Source organism: Peromyscus maniculatus, chromosome 3, assembly GCF_049852395.1.
Source record: "Peromyscus maniculatus bairdii isolate BWxNUB_F1_BW_parent chromosome 3, HU_Pman_BW_mat_3.1, whole genome shotgun sequence".
In the NCBI taxonomy this organism is placed as follows: Eukaryota; Metazoa; Chordata; class Mammalia; order Rodentia; family Cricetidae; genus Peromyscus; species Peromyscus maniculatus.
Genome location: NC_134854.1, coordinates 118,520,490 through 118,548,352, shown reverse-complemented (window position 1 = coordinate 118,548,352; position 27,863 = coordinate 118,520,490). Strand labels below are relative to the sequence as shown.

General features: G+C 40.1%; 1 protein-coding gene and 1 long non-coding RNA gene across 4 annotated transcripts in view; one reads left to right on the top strand and one right to left on the bottom strand.

The window, feature by feature from the left end:
• The window catches only part of Tafa1 (TAFA chemokine like family member 1), a 520,237-nt gene extending 497,839 nt beyond the window's left edge, over window positions 1–22,398 (bottom strand). The window contains exons 1-2 of one of the 3 annotated variants that reach the window (XM_015989287.3): window positions 22,285–22,398; window positions 19,640–19,760 (exon numbers count right to left, since the gene is read on the bottom strand). In XM_015989287.3, coding sequence (XP_015844773.1) covers window positions 19,640–19,757 — 118 coding nt within the window. In that variant the 5' untranslated portion in view covers window positions 19,758–19,760; window positions 22,285–22,398. Of the gene's footprint in view, window positions 1–19,639; window positions 19,761–21,697; window positions 22,173–22,284 lie in introns of those variants that run through there. The other 2 variants (XM_006972568.4, XM_042273694.2) reach the window with 2 other exon arrangements.
• LOC121828060 (uncharacterized) overlaps window positions 18,134–27,863 on the top strand; it is a 32,795-nt gene continuing 23,065 nt past the window's right edge. The window contains exon 1 of the long non-coding RNA XR_006070499.2: window positions 18,134–19,067. This is a non-coding gene — a long non-coding RNA (uncharacterized LOC121828060). The remainder of the gene's footprint in view (window positions 19,068–27,863) is intronic.

Sequence of the window (27,863 nt, the reverse complement as noted above, 5' to 3'; positions counted from 1 at the left end):
GCACAGTGCTCCTCGTGTAACACATGACAAAAACCACATCACAGGCAAACACTACTGAGTCAGAAGAAAAAGACATGGACATCACCAAATTTCCCTCTTTACAACAGCTCAGTGTTTGAAAATCATATTAATTTCTCTTTCAGATTTCTCTTAGGGAATCAAGTGGAAATGGACCTTCTCTGGGTGGGGATATGACTTGGCACCACACTGGCCATAAACATCAGCCTAAGGACACATGTTCCACATCCTGCTCCTTCTTAGACCAGCCACCTCACACTCAAACACATTTGTTCTTGGGATAACCCCTATGCTCACCCCTGTGACCAGCAAAGACATTGCAGTTCTTGGGGACAGGACAGCTGAGATAGGAAGGTATTCCTTTTTTGAGCAAAGATCTGGGGGACAAGGGTTTGGGGTGAGGACTGGGGGAATAGTTCTGTATATTTAATAAGAAATCGTAGGAAAAGTTTTCACATAATGAGACTCCAAAATTCCTTTTCCTCATTGATTCGCTTCACAGATATTTAAGGGACTTACTTCTCACCCTGTGGTTTATCAGGTGATAAAAAGGATAGCACCACAGCCCATGTGCAACTCACATTTTAGAGGAGACAGGCTAACATAAGCACAAGGGAGGTGTAGTAAGTTCAAAGTAGCAAATGCTACTGCCACAAAAACAGACTAAGAAGTGGGGAGATGGAGACCTCTGGGAGGATGGAGAAATCAAAAAATCTATAAAGGGGCCTACAGGATCACAGAATCCATATACAAAGCCCAACAAAAGAGGGCGAGAGTGTGCATCACGTAGATACGGAAGAGACTGTGCTCCAGGCAGAGTAAAAGCCGGTGACACAGGGGTGTGTCTGTCTTTTAAAGGAAAAGCAGGAGGCCATTGTAGGTAAGGAAGAAGGCAAAGGGGGAAACAGCTAAAGACATCAGTGATAGCAGGGTCATGGGTTTGGAGTATACTGTGTAGGATCATTGTAAGGACTGTGGCTCTTACCTTGAGGGAAATATGAAACCCATATAAGGTGTGGAGCCATAAATAAATTAAAATGAAGTCTAACTGTATAGCTCTGCCGCTGGAAAGAGAAGAAAGTAAGAGTCCACAAAGGGCTTATGCAACAATCCACCTTGGGGGACATAATAATCAGCTGTAGAGGTGAAGACAAGTGACTAGAGTCTAGAGGTATCATGAAGTTTACAGGTAGATTCAATATGAAATCTGAGAGAAAGCCCAGAGCTGAGAGCAATGCTAAGGTGTTAGTAGAAGCAATGGGAAGGTTGGGGCTGCCATTCACTGTGATGAAGAAAGCTATGAATGGAAGCAGGTCAGAGACTGCTCAGTTTCATGACCAAAGAGCCTTTTCTAGGTAAGACAATGGAAACTCCCCAAATCTCAGCAGCATACACCAAAACAGCATGACAAAGACCCCATCATCAGTGAGTCAACAATCACTTGGCAGGCAATGATCTGAGGCAAATAAGAAATCCAACGAAAGCTTACTCTAGGTGGTTGCTGGGATAATCTTTACCTTGTTCTTTACCAAAATATAATTTTGTAGTATCTTAACAAGATATGACACAATGCATGTGTGTGCGTGTGTGTGTGTGTGTGTGTGCGTGTGTGTGTGTGTGTGTGTGTGTGTGTGTGTGTGTGTGTGTGTGTGCATGTGGGGAGGGTGTGGGTGGGGTGTGGGTGTGATAGTCTAGTCCAGAGAGGCCTTTAAAGTCATGACAAAAATAATTGCCTCTGTTGAATTCCACTCTTAGGAGATAGGTCAGATATTATGGTCACGTTTCACAGAACTAAAGCCGGCAAGCAAATGTCATCTTCTTAAACTGTCCACAGGAAAACGGCGTTTGGTAATGACATTTGTGACACACAGACGTGTTGGCAGACCGGACTAGTGTTCCTGTTTTTAATTCTCTTCCTTTAGCTACACAGTGGTGAATTTCAGCTCCTTCTGAACCGCCCATGAGCATGGAATTCTTTTCTAGGTAATAAGGAAAAACTCTGTTAGTTAAATAAGAGTTCTCCCGAAGCCTGACTCCCCAACAACTCTCCTTCAGTGGAGGTCACCATGCATTATGAGAACACTTAGTTACAGAAAGGAGGCGAGGAATAATATTGCCATACTCCTAGGGTTTGAAAAATAAGTCATTTAGCACCTAAAATTGCAATGTTCTCTGCTATCGCTGTTTTCCTGGCTTCATTAATTTTTTTTCTCCCCAAGTCAGCATCTATGCTTACAAGCCCCTGTCTCCTGCTGTCATCAAAGCATTTGCATGCATTAATCCATGACACATGGGTGCATTTGATCCATAACTGATCTCTCTGCCTGCCAACCAGGAAGAAGCACAGTTCTAGAAATGAAAATAAGGAGATTTAAAAAAGAAAAAAACATATCCATGAGAATAGAAAAATACTTCCTTGCTAAATATGCCCTACCCAATTTTCTCTAAAACAAACAGGAGCATCCTAGATGGTGTAGTAGTGAATGCTTGGACCTTCGAGACCCATGTGGAAATTTTCCTTGAATTGGGTATCAGTTCCCAGATTGTAGTCTCACCAGTGAGGAAGAGGAGGAAAGCAAAACAGAGTCAACAAGCGAAAGCACGACACAACCATGACAGGAAAGAAGTACAACAGACTCAAGAACAGGAGTACACATGGCCTTTCAAAGGCTTTCCTCACTTTCGTGCCAAAGAAAAGGTGAATCCTGACACTTGGTCACTTAAAAGAAAAAACAGTCCAGGGACCTCGGTGGGGTTTTTAGTTTGATCTGGGTTCACTAGATTATATCTTTTGCCTTCTTTACTGAAGTTCCTAAAGCCTCACCAAAGTATTAAGACAAACTAAGCCATTTAAGCAGGGATACCTACAAATGGAAGAACTTGCCGTTGGATTGAGCCATGCAACCAGGTCTAGGCAGAAAGTTGTGAACAAAAATGATTTGTGGTAATCCCAAATAGCAGCCCTGCTGTTCAGACCCTCTCCAACTCTTGTCTGCCACAGTGAACAGCTCTGTCTCCTTTAGGTGCCTCCCAGGATCCAGACTGGAGGGAACTACTTAAAGCCAATCTCAGCAGACAGCCACATAAACAGTAAAGGAGCTTAAGCCGCTGACACTGGAAAGACTAGATGCTCTGGCATCACCTTCCCTGGCCTGACATACATTTGTTTCCATCTTTAATGCTTCCCACACCAACTCAAGCTAAGCATGCTGCCAGAGGCACAATTTCCACACTATCATTGCAGCAAGCATGGCATCTGCTTCCAGATGGTCTGCTTCAAATTCTGCCTTTCTACTCACTAGTCTGCACTTTGGGAAAAGATATGTAACTCCTGCGAGCCTTATGCCCCTTATTTGTAGAAAGAAGAGAGTAAATATCTCAGAGGGGTAAATATGCAGGCTAATGAAATGATTTGGAATGCTTGGCACTGTACCAGCCACACAGCAAGTGATTAGCAAAAGTTTTCATTTGGTATTCATGTAAATTTTAGGTTTAGCAAAAGGAGGGGAGCGCTAAGTCACTCTTTTCCTTCCAAAGCCAGCTTTTCCTCTGCCTTCTGTATGTGGCCTTCAAAGCATTTGCATGCACTGCTCCACAGCAAGGCAGCTCCAAAGAGAATGCTGTGGTCTTTCCCGGGAAGTTTTTTCTTGCCCTTTGGACCCTATCATTTACTCTTGGAACACTCACTGGACCTCTTCTAGTTGCATTTGAAGCAGGAGAGGACTTTGCCCAGATCTTAGTCATTTCCTCCCACCAAACAAGTCAATAAAGGAAGGATAGGATGTATGGCTGCTCCCCAGGGACCATAGAAGGAAGAAAGGGATTCTGCCTTGATGCTACCCCACACACACATACTTCAACCACCTAACACAAAATTCAATGTTACAAATGGTAGGGGAAGCTTCTATTTCCAAATTTTCTATCACGAGGACATCCTTGAATTAGCATCTTTATATTGCTTTTCCTTGATGAATTGCATGATAGCCAGCAGAAAGAACTTCCCACTAAGCCTTATTCAAACAAACAAGTACATCAATAAGGCTTTCTACTTACAACAATAATAAACTACTCTTACTTGTTTTCAACAATTTTAATTAAACACAATTAACTCTAGTTTGTTTTGGCAACCTATTAATGTCACAATTGAAAATAAATAGACTCATGAAAAGATTATAATTAATAAATCCTTTACACTACTGTAAAATTACTCAGCTGCTCTGCTTGCCAGAAATCCTTAACAGCATTTTGAAATATGTTAATGAGGACAGTAAAAGGGAAATAATAAAGCTCCAGGAAGAACTCAGGAAGGCTTGATAATGCCTTTGACCCCTTCAGTACACATCTGATGACTGTTGGATACAGTTAGTAAGAGACTCTGAGACATTAACTGCAAATTTATCATCATTTTAAAATAGCTTTAATCTATGGTTTTGCCTATTCAGGATATTCTCTCATGATAGCCCAAATTCCCTAAGCTTTTAAAACATGAGAAACTGATACCTCTTTTTTTTATTTTTTCTCTCTGCCAAGGTCCAGAATTTTAGATAGCATACAACTTAGGCATTTGAAACAGGGTTTCACATAGCCTATGTTGTCCTCAAACTGACTCTGTAGGCAAGGATAACCTTGAATTTGGGGTTGTGCTGCTTTCATCTCCTAAGGTCTAGGGCAATGGACATTCATTTATTACATGCCATTTATGCTGGGATCATCCAGGGTTTTGTGTATATCAGACAAACACTTTACCAATGGAACCACAACCATGGTCAAAGTAATTCTTGTGTGTAGTATAAAATGTATGCTAATTTATTTGTGTGTTTGAATGTAAGTGCATTGTGCACATGTATATGTGGAGGTCAGAGGTCATTGTCAAAGGTCTATTCTATTGTCTCCACCTTATCTTTCCGAACAGGGTCTCTTGATGAACCAACTGCTCAAGAACTGTCTGACCAGTGAGCTCTGGGGACCTGCCTTTCTCTGCCTTCACAGTACTGGGAGTATAGATGCTCACAACCATGCCCTGCTTTTTTACATGGGTTCTAAGCATCCTGACTCAGGTCCACAACATGCTTGTATGGCAGGTATTTTATCAACTGAGCTATCTCCCCAGCCCCAGCTTGGGCAAGTCTTAGTATACAAAGGTCATTTTATACTCAGAAAATTGTGAGAGCATAACTTCAAAACACAAATGGCAGGCTAGGATGAATCCCATGGACATTTAGATAGCACTGTGTTTATCAGCATATTTATGAGTATCTTCCTTCAGTAGTTGGGCTCTGTGACAAATAGGCGATAAATTATCCTAGGAACAGCATGATCAAAAGAAAGGGGCTCAGAGATAGAGTACAGGCTTAGCATTGGCAAATCTTTGAGTTCAATCCCCAGTGCCTCTGAGATAATTAAAGTTAATAAAAAGCCAAGCCACACAAGGAAGTGTGGAAACATAATATAAGATTTCATGTGACTAGTATCTGTTTTAGTATGATTATAATAGAGTTGGGTTATCTTCTGAGAGTAGCAACAGTATTAACTTTCAGAATACTTCCCTTTGATAGATTATTAATTAACTAAACTTCCCTCGGGTGGCACCACACAGGCACTACCAAACTTAACTAGAGCACTTTCCTTAAGTAATTACATATACAGTATATTGTTAGGATAAGGACACTAGAAATATTGAACTGTTCATATTGACTTAGAAATCATGGCTAACTATTGAGTATTGTAAAGGAGAGATTCACCATAAAACCTCTATTATTTGTTGGGCTGAATACATGGATTTTATTGTTAGGAGACTCAAATATGACTGTGATTAATTAAGGCCAAGTTATAAAAGTTATATGTGCATCTTCATTACATGATGAAATATTAAGTGCATTGATGCCAATATCAAGTATTCCATCTACCTCATTTTTTTTCTGACAGTCACATAGTTATCTCATAGTATAATAAGATACCACATGCTGAGCAGCTATTTTGGAGAAGATATACAACACACATTTTCAATATTTCCTGCTCATGCCTGAAAGCTGGGATTTTATAAATAGGGGTTCTCCATTCAATGGATGAAACAGGAAGAATTACTTATCTTACTTATCTGTACTTAGAGCCAATAAGTATAACAATAATAGAAGCATGGTGTGAACTTCTGGTTTGTTTAGTGTGCCATGCTGTTCCATCCCACCCCACTCCTTGAACGAAAAATAATTAACAGGGTGAAGTCAAGACATACAAAATAAAATCAGCTCTCTAATTCCCAAAGATATAGGATGATGCTTCTTCACTCATGCTTAACCTATTCTGGGATCTATTCTAAGCACTAAATATGAATCAGCTTTTTTGATTATTTAAATCATTATTTTTATTTTTTTAATTTGTTTAATATGTCTAGGTATTTTGCCTATATGTATGTGCCATTTATGTTCATGCAGTAGGTTCAGAGGCCAGAAGAGGGCATTGATCCCCTGGAATTGGAGTTATAGATGGTTGTGAACCTCCCTGTGGGCTCTGGGAATAGAACCCAGCAAATAATCTTAACTGTTGGGCCATCTCTCCAGTGCCCAAATAATTAATTTTAAATGAATACTATGGCTCACACTGAAAGGACATGTGATGTACATTAAAGAATAGTCTAAACCAGAAAGAGCTAATGCTCTTTTGCAGCTAAATAGGCAAGTCTATGATGCAACACATGGTATGTAGTAGCAGCTGGGGGATGACTGTTCTGGGGGCAGTTGTTGTGGTTGTCTTTAAAATCATTGTTGACACATTTAGTTATTCAGTCATTCTGAGATAGAACCTTGATTCAATGTAAGACTTTCTGTGATTGATTAATGATGCCTGCAATGATATCTCCAGAGTAAGAATGAGCTGGTTGTCTGTCAAAAGTGTGCCATCACTGGTCATGGGGATATTTTTAGAGCAGAGGAAGATATCTATTTGATAATTACAGGGATAGGAAAGGAAGATTTCTTGTCTGATTTTACAAGCAATTTCTACCTACCATATTACTGGGCTGTGGGCCTTGCATGTTTTATTTGAAAGTCAGAAAATTCAATATTTTAGCAAAAAGACACTGCTGCAAATGATCAAATCACTTGCCAGAAAGGTCAGTCCACTTTACAATATTCTAAATAATTTATAAAGTCTCAACATGATACATACCAAAAAAAATATGGTATCAGAAAAGTTAGATTGTAGTTTTCAAGAATTCTTTCCAAGTGTGAATGATTTACAATTTCATATTGAATATTACAGAAAAGGTCTCCAATTAAGACAATTTCTCCTCTGCTGCTGCTTCCCTATGTGTAATAAAGAAGGGTCTCCAGAGTCTGCTGGTAAACAATATCCCTGGAAAAAGTACCTGCAGATGAGTTGCTGTTTATCCAGCAAAGAAAGAACAGGATGCATGTGCCCCAATTTGCCCAGCAAAATAAAGACAAATGCATTCCTCAGCCATGTTATCAAAAGTACTGCCTGATAGAGACTAAGAAAAGCTCTCAAGAAGCAAGGTACTTAGCTAAAATAAAACAATGGTCTTTGCACAGGAATTTGTTCTCTAATTTCAATTGGTTGAGAATATCTTGCTGGTATTCCTAGCATTATGTGGCTATGATGGAAGCATGGCTTGACTAAGAGACCTTGCATAACCTAAGTTCTCTTTACACAGTTAACATGATTTCCCACATTTTGCTGTGTGGAACAATGAAGATAACACTAGCTGACATGTAGGGTTGTGTTGCACGTAAAATGTGATGGAAAAAGGATCATGCCACATTGGACTCTGTGTACAGTAAATGTACAGTTCCACTCAGACACTGGAAATAATCTCCAGTTTGTCACCCCATGCCACGTCTCAAGCTATAGGAACTCAATCAAATCAGTGAACTTATTATTTTAGGTTTTCTTCATAAAATGAAATGATGTTCTACCTCACAAGGTTGTGAGGACTAATGTTTAGGCTCATTTTCTCATTTATTCAGTTGTATTCAGTTGACTTTGCTATGTGTAAACACAGTCTCTAGCATGACCAGCATTTGCTACCTCCCAGAATATATGAGCTTATGTTAAGTGGACATTACTTCAAAAAAAAAGTCAACTCTATTATAACAGGAAAAACATAATTCACTGCATCCAGTAAAGGGCCAGAAAATATTTGAGGAGTATCATGTATTAAGTGTACTGTACGTTAAAAATAAAACTGAGAGGGGAAGTTTTGTGGACAGAGTATGAATAGTCAATTATAGGTAAAATGAAAATAGATAGGAATTTTAGGGACAGAAAGGTTTAAGTTGGAGTAGGTATGAGGGATGGGGACAAGAAAGGGAGCTAACCAAAATGAAGGGTGTATGAAAAAGCCGTATAGACATTTACTATATTGAAACCCAATTAAAAATGTAACTGGAGGAGATAGTAGAACAAATGCCATATGGAAGCATAAGGAAGGAATACTGAGTGCTGAAAATAAGCGACTATCTAAGCCTAGCCCTAAATAGGACATCTATGTTATTTCCCCTGCCCCAAGCTTCAGGGAACATCAAGGACAAGAGTGTAGAATGTGATCACTTACTGATCTTGTAGGCCTGATGAAGGACTGGAGATTGGCAACTCACCAAGCCCTGAATTTACTCCATCTTCTCAATAATTCTGGAAGCAGCTGTCAAAAATGCTGCCCTACAAATGTTCACCTAGTGACCTCAATTCCGGAGTACCATTTTGCATTCTTGGCAGGTGAAGAGATGTAAGGAGCAACCAAACCATTTCCATTTGGTTTAACTGTATCTTGGAAGCTTCCAAACACAGCATTCCTCTGCCCTTTATCATTTTGTTTCATAACAGGGGATTGATTGGCTGCTTGATTGATTGGGTTTTCATTATGGCAGTTATTGTTTCTAATTTAAACTTCTATGAACACTAATCTCTAGTCACACAATTGTCTTGACAAAAGCAGTCTTCAAACTCCTATAACCATAGCTTGGTGAAGAAGAGAAATATCCAGTGCCCACCTATTTCAACTTTATAATGGAAAGAGTCCTAAGAGATAAAATCTTGGAAAGAAGCCTGTATAAAATGTTTTTTTGTTTTGTTTTTTGTTTGGTTGTTTTTGATTTTTTGTTTTGAGATAAAATGAATCTATTAACAGATTCTTATAAAGCAATGTTCTAGTTCTATGGACATAAAAGTACCATGAGAACACATTGCAGAGGTCCACAGTTAGTGTCTACATAGTGTCACTATACAAATAATACATGCACAAAGAGTGATGAGATGTGCAAGATTTACCAATTAGAATCGAAATTACCGCATATACCCCTTCTGTCTCCAGGGCCTGTTATAATCTGGGCTCTCCTCAGTCTTGCTAAGTGACTTGGGATGATCTTGAGCATCTAAACCTTTGCCTCTATCTCCTGAGGGCTGAGGTTACATACAGGTATGTGCCACCACACCTGGTTTATTTGGTACTGAGGATCAAACCCAGGGCTTCATCTCTGCTAGGCAAGCATTCTACCAGCTCAACTCAGATCAACCATAATTCAGGATTGGCTTAATGGCTAGTATTCTACAGTAATTTAAAGTGCAAAAGAAACAAATATGCATCATTCATACTATAGGGTTAACCAAATAACCCACAATAAACTCACTGATAATGAGAAAACTAAACCAACAGCGATTTATAATTAAAAAGCAAGACCACAGCAATTGAAAATCACTAACAACTAAAACAACTCTCACGATACACTGATAACAAATTGTCTTTTCTCAAACGGGATGAATTATAATTATCTGCATGCAGGAACTCTGCCGTGTTTTCTAAGAGCTGGCAGCCAGGTTTCCTATGAGGACACTAAATTAAGAATGCTCAGGAACCTCAGCTTCATGTCATCTGCAGAAGAATGATGACATAGGTGTCTTTCTAATAAGTTACCTTTATTCTTGCATGAAATAAATGCCCATGCTTAAAGAACAACAACGAAAAAGAAATAATATTGGCTTTCAAGCTATATTTATGACATACTAGTGGGTTGCAAACTAGATTCTGAGAACTTTAATAAAATATTAAATTAAGAGTTTTATGTGAGCATTACAGTACTTCTGGATGCTTCTTCCATTTTATTACATTTACCGATTACCATTTCTTCCAAGCCTAATTTAAAAGAAAATTAATGGATTTTTTTAGCTGAAATTAAAATGAGACCTCTGATTAGAACAATGGCCTCATTATATAAAAACTCTCAGCTGACTGGAGCCCCTGTAATAACAATTCCAGCACATGTAAAAAGCACAGAGTCAAGTGTTGGTGCCTGTTGGGCAAAACTCAGGGCATGACTCAAGTGTGCACACAATTTTAAACCAAACCAAGACAGATATGCCTATAATGCCCCCCTTAGTAACTATTGACCTTGTCTCTCTTGACATATCTTGCATAAATATATTTGATAAATTCATGAAGAATCAAAAAATGTTGGAGCTGGAGATAATCTTGTCTGGCAGTCTTCAGGAAGGATGTCACTCTTAGTCAAGATTTGTTGTGCTCACCTGATATTTACAGGATAAGGAAAGTACACATAAACGTTAAGATTGAGGATCACTTTCAAATGTCAGATAATCTCACATTGGGATGGGCTCAGAGGCAACTCCAAACAAGCTCATTCCTCAAGATGTGTGTCTATCCTCTGGTTATCTCAGCTGCTGGCATCTCCTAATACCCTCCCCCACGTATTTCAATCATTTCTGTTACCATGGGGGATTTTGTCTTTCTTACCTATGAGTTGTCCATAACGTTTAATTAGTTTCAGCCAATGACTCTTTGAAAGAGGTAATTTTGCAATGAATCTTTCCATATGGAATTGATAACATGAACAAAACAGTTCTTGAGGCAGTTTAAAGATTTATTATCTGACAACATACATCACTATTTATGGAACATATAGATTGCCTTCTGGGAGTGTGAACAGTGTTCATTCATTCCTTCCAACCATTGCCACTGGAGCCTTAGTAATTGACAGCTTAGGAGAGACACTACAAGCTCAGCCTCTGACTCCTACTCTATGGTCATCTCTCCTCACTGAATCGGATCATTTCTTAAAAAGCTAATGTAGTCTTTTCTACCAGTATGTAAGTGTTAGGATATACAAAGATCTTGTTTAGATAAAGCCTAGTTGACCAGCAAATATTTATTGAACCATTATTCAATATTTCTTCAATAGAAAGCCTGGCCTGCTGACCCTAATTTAGGATGTATGGTTAATTACTAGAGCATGATAATGCTTTCCTTCGATTTAGGTGCTTTATTGGAATCTAGGAGCTGGAATTTTAAAACGTGTGCAACTCAGTCTGTCCATTCTTCATCCGCAGAACTGAGAAACATGACAATCCCTCTGGATATGTATACTCAGATGGCTTTGATTTAGGTTTGAGTGGGATGGAGCATCCTAAAAGAAAATGTCTAGTAAGGATGTAGTAAAGGTAAATATTGGTGATATCATGAGAATAGTGACCATACCAGAGGGCACCAGGGTCTTTTGCCCTTTAGGAGACAGGATAAGACTTGGTTTGATGTCTTTCCTACATGAAGGAAGGGAGTCTTTAATCAACAGACAGACCCCTCAGTATTCACTCCAACTTTCTGAGAGGAAAACTTCATGATAATACCATTTCTGTTTTCATTCTAGAGACTATTATTACATAACAGCAAGAAGGAGAAAGAAAGAGTGGGCTAAGAGCATTCCCTGTGTACTTTAAGGACATTATTTTTGCGGAATTCCATTAGTTTATACAACTTGTTAACAAAATAATTCATCTTTTCTTTACCCCCAAAGAAGGGGGAAATTGCCTGTCTGTTGCTCTTTTTGCTACAAAGCTGAAGTGAATTTTTTCTCTCAAAATCAAAAGATTTATACAGTGAAAGGCTTTTCTCTGTCTGTTAAGGGGTGTTTTTTTTTTCCTTTGGTTCCCCAAGCTCATCCCTATGAGAATTTTTCAAACCCAAAAAGGGAAAAGAAAGCCCATAGTTGAACATAAAAAATTCTTAGGCATTTAATATATGACTAAATTTATAAGTATAATATCTATATATTCTACATCTATAAGTACATTGCAAAGCAGTAATTCTTCAGATTATTTTGCTTACTAAAATAGCTGTCAAATATCAAACAGTTAAGTATCTACAGAAAGACATATATACCTATGCTATACTGAGTATTTGCTATTTGTATTAGTATCCATTTGAATAGTATCCACATTCTAATCACACATACAAATAACGTAAATCCATAATGTCCTTGTGCTCACACACCCAAATACACACACACACACACACACACACACACAGAGAGAGAGAGAGAGAGAGAGACAGAGAGAGAGAGAGAGAGAGAGAGAGAGAGAGAGAGAGAGAGAGTCATAACGACTAGTGAAAAGGCTACAATTCTACCAAAACTTTCATTGATTTTTTTTTATGAAAAGTTTAGTAAATTATAAAAGATTAGTTTATCTTATGAGCACCCACTACATGTCAGATACCTTAGTCATACTGAGATATAAAGGATGAATAAAATTTCAGAATTCTCTTCTCCTACATTTCTCAATGCATGTGATGTGAGGATACACTGTCAATGCAGCCCAAACAAAAAAGTAATATTTGCAAGATAATATATTGTTTTTTTTTCATCTACAACTGGTTCTAGAACTTTCATCACTTACATCATATGTGTCCTAGAGAAAAATAAATCACAGAGCAATTATTTCCCCAACATCCAACCCTATTTTCCCAATAAGAATCTTTATAAAGCATAATTTCAGTAATACTGATCTACATTTCCTATTATTAGAATACTCTTAGGAAGGAGGCCTCATGATAATTTCTTACCCATCCTCCTTTATTTTTTGTTTATGCAGAAATAACACTTGTTTTTCTTCTAATTTAATCATTAAAATTCTATACCTAAATTGTTGAGACTTTTGTTAAATAGCCATCCATGCTCATCCAAAGTGAATTAAAAATACAGCCAAACAATAAGTGAGAATTCTAAGCCATGACTGTGGCACTCTTGAGAGCTCAGCAACTTTAGTTACCTGAACAAAGTCTACGTAAAACTGGACCTATTAACACTATGACACAGATTGGGATGGACATAGGATACCTTACTCCTCCCTGAAAGTCTATAGATAGTTACAAGCTTCTGGGGGAAGCAGAAAAGCTTTCTTCAGTGGTCTAGCAACCGGTAAGTTGTCCATGCTCAAATAAATAACCCCTTCCTCCTACCCTCTACCCCACCCCTGTATTCCTGTAAGTATCCCTAATTAAACTCATTTGGTTCACACATACATAAAAAATAATCTAACAGGGCTGGAGAGAATGCTCAGTAGTTAAGAGAATGTACTGCTCTCGCTGAGCAGCAGAGTTTGTTTCCCAGCTCCCACACTGAGCAGCCCACAAACACCTGTCACTCCAGCTCCAGGGCATTCAACACCTCTGGCCTCCTCAGGCCCCAGCACTCATGGGTACCTATCCACCCATAGACAGACAGGCAGACAGACAGACAGACAGACAGACACACACACACACACACACACACTTAAAAATAAAAACTAAGTCTTAAAAAAAAGACATGAAAAGTAGAAGGAGAACTACTTGGTAAGAAAAAGATAAGTGAGAATGCTAGGATGATGGATCACAATAAGGGGTTGGATATAAACAAAATCATTATATACAGACATGAAAATGTACAAGCAAAGCCCATTATTATGTATAACTAATTTATACAAATTAAAAATGAAACCCTCTTAAATCTTTTAAGAAGTTTTTTCAGATTTCACTAGTAATGCAGGATGTTCATAACCGTTTGGTATTCTTTGTATCTCTTCAAATTATTTTGAAATAGTATTCCTCTCCTTGTTTTCTTCATTCATTAAAATCTTAGGGATTTTTCTGCATGAGCACACATAAGCACAACTCATCCTTTGTGATGGCCACACTGAATTCCACTGGGTAGATGATCATTTATTTTATCAATCCCATTTTGATGGAGCCGAAACACTGTTGTTGCCATTTTAACCATTCCTGCAATAACTATACCTCAACAAAAATTTCACACATGACCAAAATTTTTCCTAGTGGTAAGTGTCTAGGAGTGGAAGCATGTGTCCAATTCACACATTCCACATTCTAAGAGATACCGTAATTTAAGGGACAGTGCTGTGGGAAAATGGTTCACCTGCTTTGCTGTACTCAACTAAAATGGTCTCCAGTGTTTCAAGTTGAAAGTTCAGATCATCATCTCCAATGAAGTTTAAGAAATTAGTAATTGGCAACTAATGTTCATTTGTGCCATTACTAACTACTTTAGTATGCAGTGTAGTGTAATGTCTATTGCCCTTAACTATGATTTGAAGGCATAGTCTTGTACTTAAATCAGTAGCCATTTGTATGGTATTTGCACCATTCTGTTTCGAGTTCATGGCAGTGACAGGAAATATGTATTTATATCTCTACTTGGCCCTGGTATGTTGGTGTTTTATTTGATGTCCATAGTTTCACTGTGCCTCTTGGAGGAGGTCAATATCATCCATCAGATGATCAATGCATTATCACTAGCACCAGCTTATACCAAATAACAGCCTGTCTGCTCCAATTCTAACACCAATCCACTATACTTAGCAACTTTAAGCTAGTAGGCATTCCTAAAAGGAAAATGTGCAACCACAGTTGTACCCACTAGTTCTTATACACTAAAACTATAAAACAACCCTTATTGAAAAGCATCTGAAACATACGTCCCAGGCAGTTTTCTAAAATGTGGTTTTGAATGGTAGAGTAAAAATTAATGTAAGGTATGTACACATTTTAATTGATTTACCCCAAATTCTCATGTTAAAATGGATGGTGATGTTCACTATATAATAAAGTCATAAATGAGGACTTCTAACATACACAGTTTGCTTAATGCAGTCTTAAATCTCGTCAAGTATAAATTACAGAGATATTCTATTCAGAGCAAGCTTTTATATATCATTTCCAACGTCAATGAAATCACATTGACTCAAGAACAAATGATTCATTGTCTACTTCTAACTTCTGTCTCATGTAATTCATAGATATGTAATTTTATTTTACTAAAGAATCCCAGGGATTCTTTTCTTGCTAAACAATTTTGAGAAGACTCATATTTTATTGTTTCAAGGACACATCCACCCCTCTACACACACACTCCCACATCCACCCACATACCGCAAATAAAGCAAACGTTAAAATTGCCATCATAATCCACATATCCATACCAGGAGCAAACATAATCTTAAATTGGAAGACTGCATTTGGCAAACGATTTATCCTTTTTCCCCCTGCGCACACACTGTTAAGTGTGAAGAACTTAGACTGTCCTAATTACTAGAAACCAGAGATGCTACATCTGAGTTTTCATTGTTGAATCTGTCTTTTTAAAAATAACTGTCCTACCAAAGGTCTGGTACGGGGGTGTGGGGAGGCAAAAATATTTTTCAAGTTGTCATAGTAACTTCCTACATCATTCCCCAGATAAAAACTATTCCAATATTCAATTATTGAAATTATGAATCTGTTCATCTATAGCACATTTTATTCACTTATGTAATTTTAAATTTCAGTTTCATTTGATTGACTGTTTTAATCTTCCTTAACTAGTGAGTAAGTGAAAATAAATGATGCATTCTTAATACTATAAATATGAAAAATAGGAAGTACTTAGGGGCTGCAGGCAAATACATTAAAAATCAGTCAGTTTTCTAGTTAACATATTCTCACTCTGTTTGTGCACAAACCCACTACATCGAGGAGACAGATCACAAATGCGTGGCCTTACGAAAACACTGTCCCAATTTCACGTCATGACAGCAGAAATTGGCCCAAATCTCTAACCATTTCCCCTAACGGGCCCTGACGGGCTGGTGCCATCCAGGGGAGGCATACTCTCAACAAGGGGAACGGCTCATCCAATTCCTCTCATCTGTCAGTGGAGTGGATTATTTCTTGAGAGACTGAAATTGCCTGCTTGCAATCGGAACACCATCAATCTTGCTGTGGAGGGGATGGGGAAGCTGACTGTGAGGTGCTGGCCTGAGGGGGAGGGAATTCCATTCCTAAGCAGGTGAGGGTGACTATAGAGCCCCCCCCCAAACTCTCTCTCTCTCTCTCCTAGTGAAAGATTTGTCATTTTGCACATTTCCACACACTCGGCATGCATGCCAAGTATGCTGCTCTGCCTTGTGAAGGAGGTGATTTTTCAAGCTTAGGCAAACGCAACAAGGCTAGGGTCGGCTGATGTCTCGTTTTTTCTCATCATGTCACTTATTTCCACTGATTTGAGAGAATGAAATTATGCTTTTCTTTTTTGCTCATTTATCCAACTATTTCTTTATTTATTTGCTCATTTAGGGGTGGAGTATCACAGATAACTGCCCCGTGGTTTGTTTTTTTGTTCTGTTTTCACACACGTTTCATTAATGTCTCTGAAGATTTAAGACCCACAAAGGAAAATGCCACACTTATCTGAGAGAGAGAGAGAGAGAGAGAGAGAGAGAGAGAGAGAGAGAGAGAGAAACATATTTTTACTCGTAAAATCAAAACAGAAGAACACATTAAATAGTGACTGTAATAATTTGGAAGATTACTGTGACCAAGATCTATCACTTTAATCTCTGCAGCTACTGTAGCAATCCTAAGAAGGTTGAATTAGCACATTACACAGACCCACTGGACTTCTGAATCAACGTTATTTTAATCCCTCTGTATCTAGAAGAAGCACTTATAGTTCCTCCTTTTCTACTGCAAGGCTGAGACAGGACTCAGAGAGTGAGTACTTGGGGGTGGAGCTGTTGGTAACAAAGTTCTTGGGGATGTTTAAGGTATACTTTCAACATATATTGGCTGATAATGAGCAAGCTCCATGGTAGATAAGGAAGAACATGAGCAGTGGGTTTAATTTCAGTCAGAATCAATTTTAAAAATATGTTATTTTAATAAGACCTACGATGATATGAATTTCTTTGTTACACATAATAGTCCCAGTTCCCATAAGCCAATAGACATGCTCTATGTGAGAGTTCACTACAAACTCTATCCGAGCTCTTTGTGTGTGTGTGTGTGTGTGTGTGTGTGTGTGTGTGTGTGTGTGTGTGTGTGTGTGTGTGTGAGACTACACACACAGCATAAAGTAAAAGTGGTTGTAATCACTGGCATGTCCGATGTCCTAGCCATGTACACATGCTTAGAAAACAAAAGCATCAAGCTTTGCCCTGGCTAAGTGGATCTATTAGTAGTGGGAACAGTAAAATTTGACTCATTCAACATCCCTGACTTACAGGTTGCAGTCCCTTAATAAAGATGCTTGATATTGATAAGGGGAAATTCACTTCCCACTTCCTAGGAAGTCATCTCCTCATCCTCCCCTCCCCTGTCCCTTCCCCCTCCCCTGACAGGGAACTCAGCTCAGATATGGAAAGTCACTTATCCAAGTTCATGTTAGGAAAGTTCAGGGACAGAGGCATTGACCAGTCCCTGGCCCCCACCACCAGCCACCTGCTTCAGCCACCTCCTAGATCTGACTTGCAGTTTAAATGAGCATGCGCATGGATCTGACCTTAAAGTTTTCACAGATTATATTCGATGCTCCTTAAGAGGCTATCTGATGTAGACAGTTGGTGTACTAGGGGACAGTTTTAGAATCACGGGGCATGACCTCCATCTGCAACCATTCTTTGGATGGTTTCAGACTGTCACATCCCACCCTCTCAAACTTCCACTTCCGTTCTCTGGGCAAAACGGGTAAATTATATCCACTTACACAGTGGCTAAACTAACAATATGAATTAACCGTGAACACTGTCTCTAGAACTGTAGGGATGGATGGTTCTTTTATCTCATTGTTGAGTATTACAGAGAAACTGCATTTCCCGGATTATTTGTATGACTATGTAACAAGCCGAAGACTTTTCTTGCCAGAACAGATTGGCGATTAAGTGGTTGGAGGTAGCTCAGGGATCCCCAAATCCACGATTGTGTTCCCTCCATGTTGGCACTGAAGCTTCTGGCAGAAATCTGGCGCTTCCCGTGCCAGGGTCTGCACACAGGACACAGAAAACACAGGCAAGCAGCACCAGTGGCGGCAGCATGGTTTCCATGCCCACCCGCAGGGGCACCAGCGCCCCCTCGCTCCCCTCGCTGACCTGGCTTATGGAAGGAAGGAAGGCGGATGGGACCCGGGGACAGCTGGCCTTCTCCGCCCCCAGCCCTCCTCTGCAGCTGAGGGCTGCAGACCCAGCAGGCGCGCGCTGGCATGCACCCTGGCGGCTCTATTCAGTCTGCCCCAGCTTGGAAGCTGAACCCAACCCGGGGAGGGAGGCAGCAAAAGGCACCCAGAGAAGGACTGGAGAAGGCCAAACCAAGAGTGCGGGATCACAGTCAAGGCTGCAGAGCCAGGAAAGACAGAGATGCAGACTCCACTCCGGACCTGGACCCGCTGCACTGAGAAGTCCTGTGGATGGCAGGAAGCCAGGAAAGGATATGGGGAGGGTCGAGAGGGAGGGCGGCAGCAGAGCAGAATTGAGGAGCAGGAACTTGAGTGTGCAACTCGTCCCCAAACGTTGCACTTGACCCTCCGAGGGGGCCACCAAGGATGGTGAAGGTAGGGGGTGCGGCGAACACAGCCACAGCTACGGGGGAAAAGGAGAAGGAAACCTTCCTGAGAATCAACCAGGAAGCGTAAGGACGATTGAACTGGCGGTGACTTTGTGTGAGAAAGCTAGACAGGCAAAGAAAGGAAAATCAGCACTGAAGAGTGGGGCGAGGGAAGAGTTAGAAGCCGGAGGAGAAAGCAAACTGCACCCGAAACTAAAAGGAAAACAAAAAAAGGAATCAATAAAGAAAATTTTCAGAAAGCACGCCAGAGCGAACTTGTTCCAGAAACTGCCAACAGAGGGAGGACAAAAAGGGTGGGGGCGCGGAACACACTGGAGGAACCAAAGTGAAGGAAGGAAGGGAGAGAAGACGGGATGCAAATTAAACCAGACACGACATAGTAAGTCACTGCTTCATTTTCTTTTTCATTGACAACTTCTAAAGTTAGTCTGGTCATTAACACATCCCTGGAGCCCTTAGCCACACAGACTGAAATGACAGTATCTACACTAGGTATAAATTCACCCCGGGAAATCCATGACTCCTCTCTAAATCACCCCAGTCTTGAAAGTTACTCCACCGTTTGTAGAATATTTTGCTATTGTCCAAGACCAAATCATTCTCCTAAACAAGGTGTGTGGAAGACGGTAGCGGGGGTGAAGGGAGGGGGACCAATTCCTTTGAAAAATAAAATCCACCTTTTCTGAGACATTAACAGAAATACCTCCAAGGCATTTTTTTGGTACACTCTCCATCCCCCAGAGCATCCAGCCCACAACATGTCTTAGAATTCAAAGGCAAACTGCCCACACTATAGCAATTTCTGTCACTTGCTTTCCGCCATCTGTTGAAGAGACCACAGTGAGACTGGAGGAGCCTGCTGTGGAGCAAGCCCCCTCCCCGCCCCCCAGCACACACACACACACACACACACACACACACACACACACACACACACACACACACACTTACCTGGTCTGTGCAGGTGGTGCTGCTGGAAGGTGTGCTGGAGGGATCCATGGCAGAGCAGCATGGCACACGCACTTATCCACAAGTACAGGACCCAGGACATCGCAGAGACCATTGCCATTCTCTAAAGAGAACATGAGATAAGAACAGGTTACCCCTGGCTTCCAGCCCACAGTGCAGTACGTCCCAGTGAGGAAGGAAGGGGGAATATCAGACGTGGTGTTCTTTTGCAACTTGGCAGGCTAGAAGGAATGTTCCAGCAGAGGTCATGCCAGGGAGTAGGATTGAAGACCCTTTCCAGAAGCTCATAAATATGTCCCTTAAGGTCTGGAAAGCAAAAGGCCAACGACTGCCTAAAATGCAAAAATAAAGTTTTTGACTGTCAATCAGGCCGATGAAAACATTGTCTGCCCGTGAAAACATCCACTTTTACACGAAGAGCTGCAAACTAGTTTCCCCAGACATTCAGAAGCTGCAGACTTGCTCATTCTAACTTCATTGCAAGTCTGACATAAGCCTGGAAGAAAAGAGTGGGCTCTTTTTTTTTTTCCTCTTTAATTCTATAGTCATGAATTTTTAATCGCAATGCTGTCCTCTAAACTAAGTAGTCATTTCTCAGAGGCATGTTGTAATCTCCCGATAGAACTGAACTCTCTGACTGGACTTGAAAACAGAAGGAAGTGTGTCTTTAGCCAGAATGAGTTTCAGATGCAAGGTCTATGCATCTATCCTACAGCAAGCCATAATTTACAGTATTGTTTTGTCTCCTAAGATCCCATTGTGGCATTTGCTAGAGCATTGATGAATATGCATATACAGGTGGTGTGTATATTTATGGGTGAGCATATACCTTTTCTCAGGCGCTGAAACTTTGACAGTCTTATCTGTACCTATGGGCATCTCAGGAGCTACAGAAGCTCAATGGCGCTACATATTGTCCAATTTCCCAAACAACACCTTATGCTGCATTTCATATTGGCAAATTAATCAAACTTGAAGCATCTTCCTTAGTCAGCCACTGTTAGGAGGCATCTTCTATACAAGAACTCAGTTAGCCACATGCCTTCCTCTTAGAGAGCTTAGAGAGGGTTTGTGCAATTAAGGTTGTGTTTTCCTCTTCCCCTCTCTCAAATGACACCCTTCAAGAATTTCCACTGTATATTAAAACCCTGCTGGTGACCTCCCAGTATGCCTTCCTTATCTGTTGAAATTGGTACTCTTTCAAAACCAGTGATGTTCAGCAAAAATAAGCATTATATACAAATACATATGTGCATAATTCTGGGTAATTTGCAGGATTTAGAGGGGTGGAGTGTTTGAGAAAGGCTTTGAGGATAACAATAGATAAACGTGACAACTGTAATTAAGTGCGAAGTGGGAAAACATTCTTTTCAACCACATGGCGCCATCAATGCCCCAGGCAGTGACTCAGATGGACCACTCACTTTCTAATTAGTTTCTAGTTTGGTGGCCCACTATTTACTTTTGTATACAGCATGTTTGCCTCGTTGATTTTAGAACTAGCAGGATAGCCTGGATTCATTCTTATCAGCAGAGATAAATAGCATCTCCCCTCCTGTGAATCCCCAAATGAATGCCTTTTAGAGCCTTTCAGAATAGCCTGCAAATTGCAGAAAGACAAAACAGAGGTGACCCGGCATGCATTTGCTGTGTTTTCAATCACTGTTAAAATGCACTGGGAATTTAACTCAGGAAAAAATCCAACCATCCTCAGAACTTAACAATTCTTCAGAGCTCTGCTCTCTCTTGCTCATTTTTAACCCACAGTAGACCTCAGCATGCAGAAAGCTGCTCTGACTTGACAATCACAGCACCTCCCTTTTTCTTTGCTTTTTCCTGTTAACTTTCTTTAATTCCCAGCATCACTTCCCAGGCTCCTGAATACCCCTTTCCCTGCTCGCTCTCCACTCTCCCACAGAGCTCTGCTCCGCTCAGTGGCAGTAAGTGTTTTCCCCCAAATAATGCATCTAGCCTTGCGTACTTCTCTGAATATGTTTCAAATCTGCTTTCTGGATCTTAAATCTACAGAGGCTTTCTTACCTGAAAAATCCAGCCAAGAGCAGGGCACTCTCCTAGTGTTCATTGGAAAGAGCTAACACTTTTTAAAATCCATCTGTGCCACAATTCTCAGATATTCAAAGAGAATGCTTCCCAGCAGTTCTTTATCAAGAATTAAAGAAAAAAAAAAAAAGGCTTTCCTCTTCCGATCCTATTTCCACAGTTAAGAAGACGTTGGGTTCATTCACTGTATTGTCAGAAAAGGAACCAGGGTTTGAGGGGTGGAAACCTTGTCATTTTCACCTTTAAATCATCTCCTGGCGTCACCTCTGTCTGACGAGACCTTTGAAGTGATGGTGAGCTAATGTAGTTTCCTGATGAGAAGCAGTTTATAGCCACCGACAGACCATTCCCACTCCGGCACATTCAGGACAGAGTTAGGCAGCGAAATGTAAGAGCAGGGCTGCTATACCTCCTGTAAGGAGCAGGAGTCTGTTTCAATACACCCCTCCTCTCTAAAGTCTCACATGTCTTAAAGTGACATTACCCTCTATTAGAGACGAGGTAAATTTTAATAACTGCCCTTAACTCTCCCATGACCCAAGCAGCGCTTTAACATGCTTTATTACCTGATGGTCTGTGGTGGAGGTTTTTGTCTTATTCCATTCTCATGCCAGGAGACTGAGAAGGGAAAGAAAATGAGAGAGAAGGAATCATCATGCAAAATATTGACAGTGTTAATGACTGTAAGGCTTGCAACAGTAAATGGGAAAGTGAAACATACACCAGGTCTTACCTCTGACTGTTCTTTTTGCCAGCAAGTTATACTGTCAGGCTTAGCCTGATTTTTTTTTCTTTTTTTCTTTTTTTTGTCAGTTAGCTGTTTTGTCAGCTAAATCTTGGAATATAATTTATCTGGAATATAACTGATGTTTGTGTTTGTAAGCCAAATAAAAATCTTTGGAGTTATTTAACATGTTTAATAAGTAGAAATATATCATTGTTGGCACCCAAGACTGAGTTATGATGAAGAAAGATGCTCAAGGTTCTTTATCAAAGTATTTTTGCTTTCTTTAAATAGCATGCTGAGATGGAAAGGGAAAACACACAGAAGTTCAGTAGCATCTCGAGTACTATGGTGTGAACCCCGGCTTCCCTGGAAATATACTATGATTGTACTTAAAGTTCGGAGACGCATGGGAGATGACCTACTTTTCTTTTATAGGCTGCACTGGTGATAAGTCTCTGAAATACTCATTCCATTGCTTCACAAGTAGCTTACACCACACCTACTATGTGCTAGATGCTTTCAATAAAGCAAAGAGCAAGACTGCTATGATCCCCACTGTCAAAGGTCATCACCCCAAGTCTGCTACATTATTTTCAGAACTGAGATGGTTCTCACAATTTTCTTGCCTTGAAAACTTCAAAGTTTCTGAGAATCCCTTTACCTTTTGCGGGTATTACAAAGAAGGCTGAATGCAGGGGTGCATCTTTGAGAAAAAGTCTTCTTTCCTCTGCTCTACAAAGAGTAACACCTGCTTGGTGTTTCATCAGTCTTTCCCACTGGTCTCTCAGTGATCACACACACACACACACACACACACACACACACACACACACAGACACACACACAGACAGACACAAGAGAGAGAGAGAGAGAGAGAGAGAGAGAGAGAGAGAGAGAGAGAGAGAGAGAGAGAGAGACTTCTCTCTACAAACCAAATTTCAAAATAACAAATGAAATAAGAATGACAAACTTTCAGTTTGGGTTCTTCTGTCTTATTTCTGTGGCTCATTATTCCTGTCTTAATTAATGGGTGTCTACAGAAAGTTTATACTCATGCTGCAGAATCAAGGTAAAAGGAGAGATAGCCACAAGAGTAGGAGCCAGGGTGCATCAGATCTTCCCCATGTGCTTGTGCTACTCTGAACTCTCTCTTATAAGGCACAATCTACAGTGTTTTACTCACCCAGTAGGACAGACATCACCATTGTCTCCATCTCACAGATGAGGTGTGTGGAGAGATGCTAAGAAAGCAAAAAGTAGCAGAAGCACCAGGCTGTAGAGTAGATTCTGAACTCAAATGCTCTGCACAAGAGACCATCTTTTCAATATCCCAATAAAGAAATTATGAAAAAGCAATTTAAAAACCTGCCTTTATATTTTTATTTGTTTTACAGTAAGGTGGTTTCCAAACTTATTAGCCATTTATTCTGGAAACATTTATTATTCTAGACATTTGAAACATTCAGATGTTCAAGACAGTCTTTGCCCCATGATCTAGGGGGTTTCTGACTTTGGTTTGCAAATGAATTTAAATTAAGAGGAAATTCATATATGCTAATAAATGCTATCATTTTGAAATGCTGTAACCTTATATTTTCCATTTCTAGGAATTAAACAAAGGATCAACATAGTTGCTAAACTCTAATTCAATGCAATTTAATACAGTTGAAGCATGGATTCATGGGTCATGTTTAAAACACCATAGACAATTTTTGAGATATATGAAAAGCTGAAAGATTTGCTGTAACATTCTATGCTTGTCTATGATGAGTTGAATGAAGGAAGGAAGGAAAAATTCAGTACCCTCCACTTATTTCTCCCCACCTGATACTTGATAGTCCATTACATTGCAGGCAGTGATCTTTTCTTTCATAATATAAACATCAGCAAACACTGATTGTTTGTGTCTGCATAGGTGAGTCTGTGGTGTAGGTATATGTGGTACCTGCGTGTGCATAGAGGCCAGAGGATGTAAACTATTTTGCCCTTGTCATCCTCCACTTTATTCCCTTGAGAGGAGTTCTTATGGAACCTGGAGCTAAGCTGGTGGCCAGCAAGCCCTGGTAATCCTCGGGTCTCTGCCGCTCTAGAGCACTGGGGTAGCGGTCATAGATGACTTTTGACATGGGTGATGGGAACTTGAACCTAAGTCCTCACCCTTGTGCAGCAAGTGTTTTTACTCACTAAGCCATCCTCCCAGCTGCAACAAACACTGAGATTTATTTCGACTTAAACCAAAGTGACTTCTGTGCCTTTCAGGGAAGCTGTGGCTTTAAAAGCTTCTGACCATGGTAGGATGGATAGCAGGTACCCTTTGGGTTGGTTAGGGTTTAAAGCTTTGGTCAATGAAGACAGGTGCAATCACACTGGGACTGGAATTTTAATGTTTGGAGAAATACCAACACCACCCAGATCTCTCTTTGCCTCTCTAACAGGGACAAGCTGTACTGTCAGCCTAGATCAGATCACTGAGGGACCACAGTGAAGAGGCCCTTCCTCCTCCCCTCCCAACCCAGATGGATACACACAGTGAATAGGAAGTAGTTGCCAAAGCAACTGAGACTTGTAACTTTATTATAGCATAAAATTGACAATTCTGATTGGTAAAGACCTAAACCTGTATTAGTCATTTCCTAATTAAATTGTTTTCTTCCATGTCCTATCCTAAGCTATCCCCAAGGAGCCAGCAGTGTGCCTCTTCAAACTCCTGTCTTCACAGAGACCACAGCTATAGGAATCTAGTGGCTGTTTTTTGTCAAAGAACTGATAATCATAAAGCATGGAATATTGGGACTAGAGATTCTGGGGCATCCAAGTGAGGAATGATGGATAAGTTGATCCCTCATGTGACTGATGATGATTGGCCAGTGTCATGCCAGGACAGTGTTTGAAAGAAAGGGAACTAAAATGGACTATAGACTTACTATTCTTAACTTCCAGTTTCATTAATTAAAAATAGTCTAAGCATTGTGGGGTTCAAACCATGTTCTGTGTCAAAGTTCTAAAGGTAGACATTTCAAATACCGTACTATATATGCATATATAATTGTATATATTTTTTAAATATCCTATACACTAGAATTTCTCCCAAGGAAAAAAACCACGTATTCAGAAAGAAGGCCTTGCAGAGACATTGGCGGTAAAATTAAAGCACCCAGAATGTTGAAATAGCCCCAAACTTTCAGCAAACTGCCCTTCACAAGGAAAAGTGAGTAAGTAGAGGGAGAGAAGGAGAGGACAAAGGCTGTAACAGGTCGGAAACCTGAGAGGAGGAAACATCGGTAGGAAAGAGGTGGAGGCTGACGAACAGAAGGAACCAAGTGAGCAGAAACCATCCAGTCCAGTTGTCTCAACTAATTATTTTATCTGAGCATTTTGCCGGCTTGTATGTATATGTCTGGTACCCACACAGGCCACAAGAGGACATCAGATCCCCAGGAACTAGAGTTACAGATGGCTGTAAGCATCCACGGGGACTCTGGGAATCAAGCACAGGTCCTCTACAAGAGCAGCCACTATTCTTAACTGCTAAGCCATCCAGTTGTCTTGGTGGAAAACTACACCTGAAGTGTAGGATAACACATTTCTCCAGATGAAACTGTAGCTCTGAGTGATGACAAGTCTTTATACAAATGTTCCATACAGTGGGGGTGATTTAAAAACTAACCCAGGACTCTACTCCTTATACTGGGTCGCCTGGCCCAGCCTTAACACATGGGGAGGTGCTTAGTCTTACTTCAATGTGATAGGCCATGTTTTGTTGATACTCATGGAAGGCCTGCCCTTTCCTAAACAAAAATGGAGGAGGAGTGGATTGGGGGTGGGAACAGAAGAGGGTTTGGGGAAGGGACTGGGAGGAGAGGAGGGTGGGTAAACTGTGACGAGGTTGTAAAATAAATTAATTAAAAAACAAAACAAAACACACCTGGAAAACCTATCTGAGGAACTAAGTCCCATGTAGAGAGAATAGGCACCAATGTTTATTTACTCAAAGACAGACATTCCCCATTTATCTCATTCCATTTTTAATTTCTGATCACTGGAAATGAAAGCTGTCCTTATTTCAACTTAAGAATAAGTGAACTAATAATTCAGTTAATTTTAATTCACAAACATATAGAAGAAATTGAGGCATGTACAAATTTATGTGCTTACTTCTAGATTGAGAACCAATGAAAAGAACCAGACTAAAAAGCACAGCACGTTTTAGTCCAATGCAAAGTCAAATGGCTTAGACATGTGTCAAATATTTCTTGAGAAAACACATTTTGGCTGTGAGTTCACAGTTCTGCTCCCCCCCTCCATTTTTCCATTTCAATTTGTTAATGAAAATGATAACATAGGCAAAAAGATTATGGAGAAGATTGGAATCCAAATGTTATCAGTACCACTAAAGCCTGTTTCCTCATTTTGTTCCTTTCTCTCTTTTTCTCCCTTCTTCATTTCATCCTTTCTTTCTCCCTTCCCTTCTTCCTGTTTTTTTCCCCAGCTATTGGGACCACCCACCAGTTCATCTACAATGTCCATTTTAGATCCCCCCACAGGCTCACATGTTTGAATGCTTGGTCTCCAGAGGATAGCCTTGTTTGCAAAAGTTGTAAGAACCTGTAGGAGATGTATCCTTGATGGAGGGAGTTGGGCAGTGCCTGGAAGCTTTATATCCTGGCCCCATTTGCTCTCTGCTTCCTGAATATAAATGTCATGTGACCAAACAGTTCCTGTCTCTGCTGCTGTGTGTTTCCATGGTGGACTCTATCCATCAGTAACTGTCAGCCAGAATAAACCATTTCCCCTATGAATTGCCTTATTTTGTTTTGTTTTTGGACAGGTTCTCACTACGTAGCCTCAAACTCACTATGTAGACTAGGCTGTCCCTGAACTCATAGAGATCCACCAGCTTTTGCCTCTTTGTCTCCCAAGTCCTGGGATAAAGTCATGTGCCACCACACCTGGTTCCTAAAGTTGCTTTTTTTCAGGGTATTTTATTGCAGCAACAGGAAAAGAAGCAAAGACAGTAAATTCTCTATTATATAATGTGTTATATCAAAGAACATTGGATGAGGAAATTATTATGTACAGAAATCAGGTAAAAAAACAAAGCTAGGCTATGTGGCTGATGGTGCTGATTAGATGCTCATGTGTCAACACATTTAGTGGGAAAAGAAAAAAGGTGTATACTAGTCTGGGCCCTTTACACACTGTTGCATTTAATACAAAATACTAATAGATGGATTTTTTTTGTTAAAGACACCTAATTTCAGAGAAACTGGATGATTAAAATAATGTCACATCTCTGTCTAGCAAGGCTAAAGAACCATGACTCAGATTCATTTCTGATTCCTCCAGCCCAGGTGCTAAGCAACCAAATTCTAGGCAAACAACATTAGTAAGAAACAATAAGCTTAAACTCATCATTAT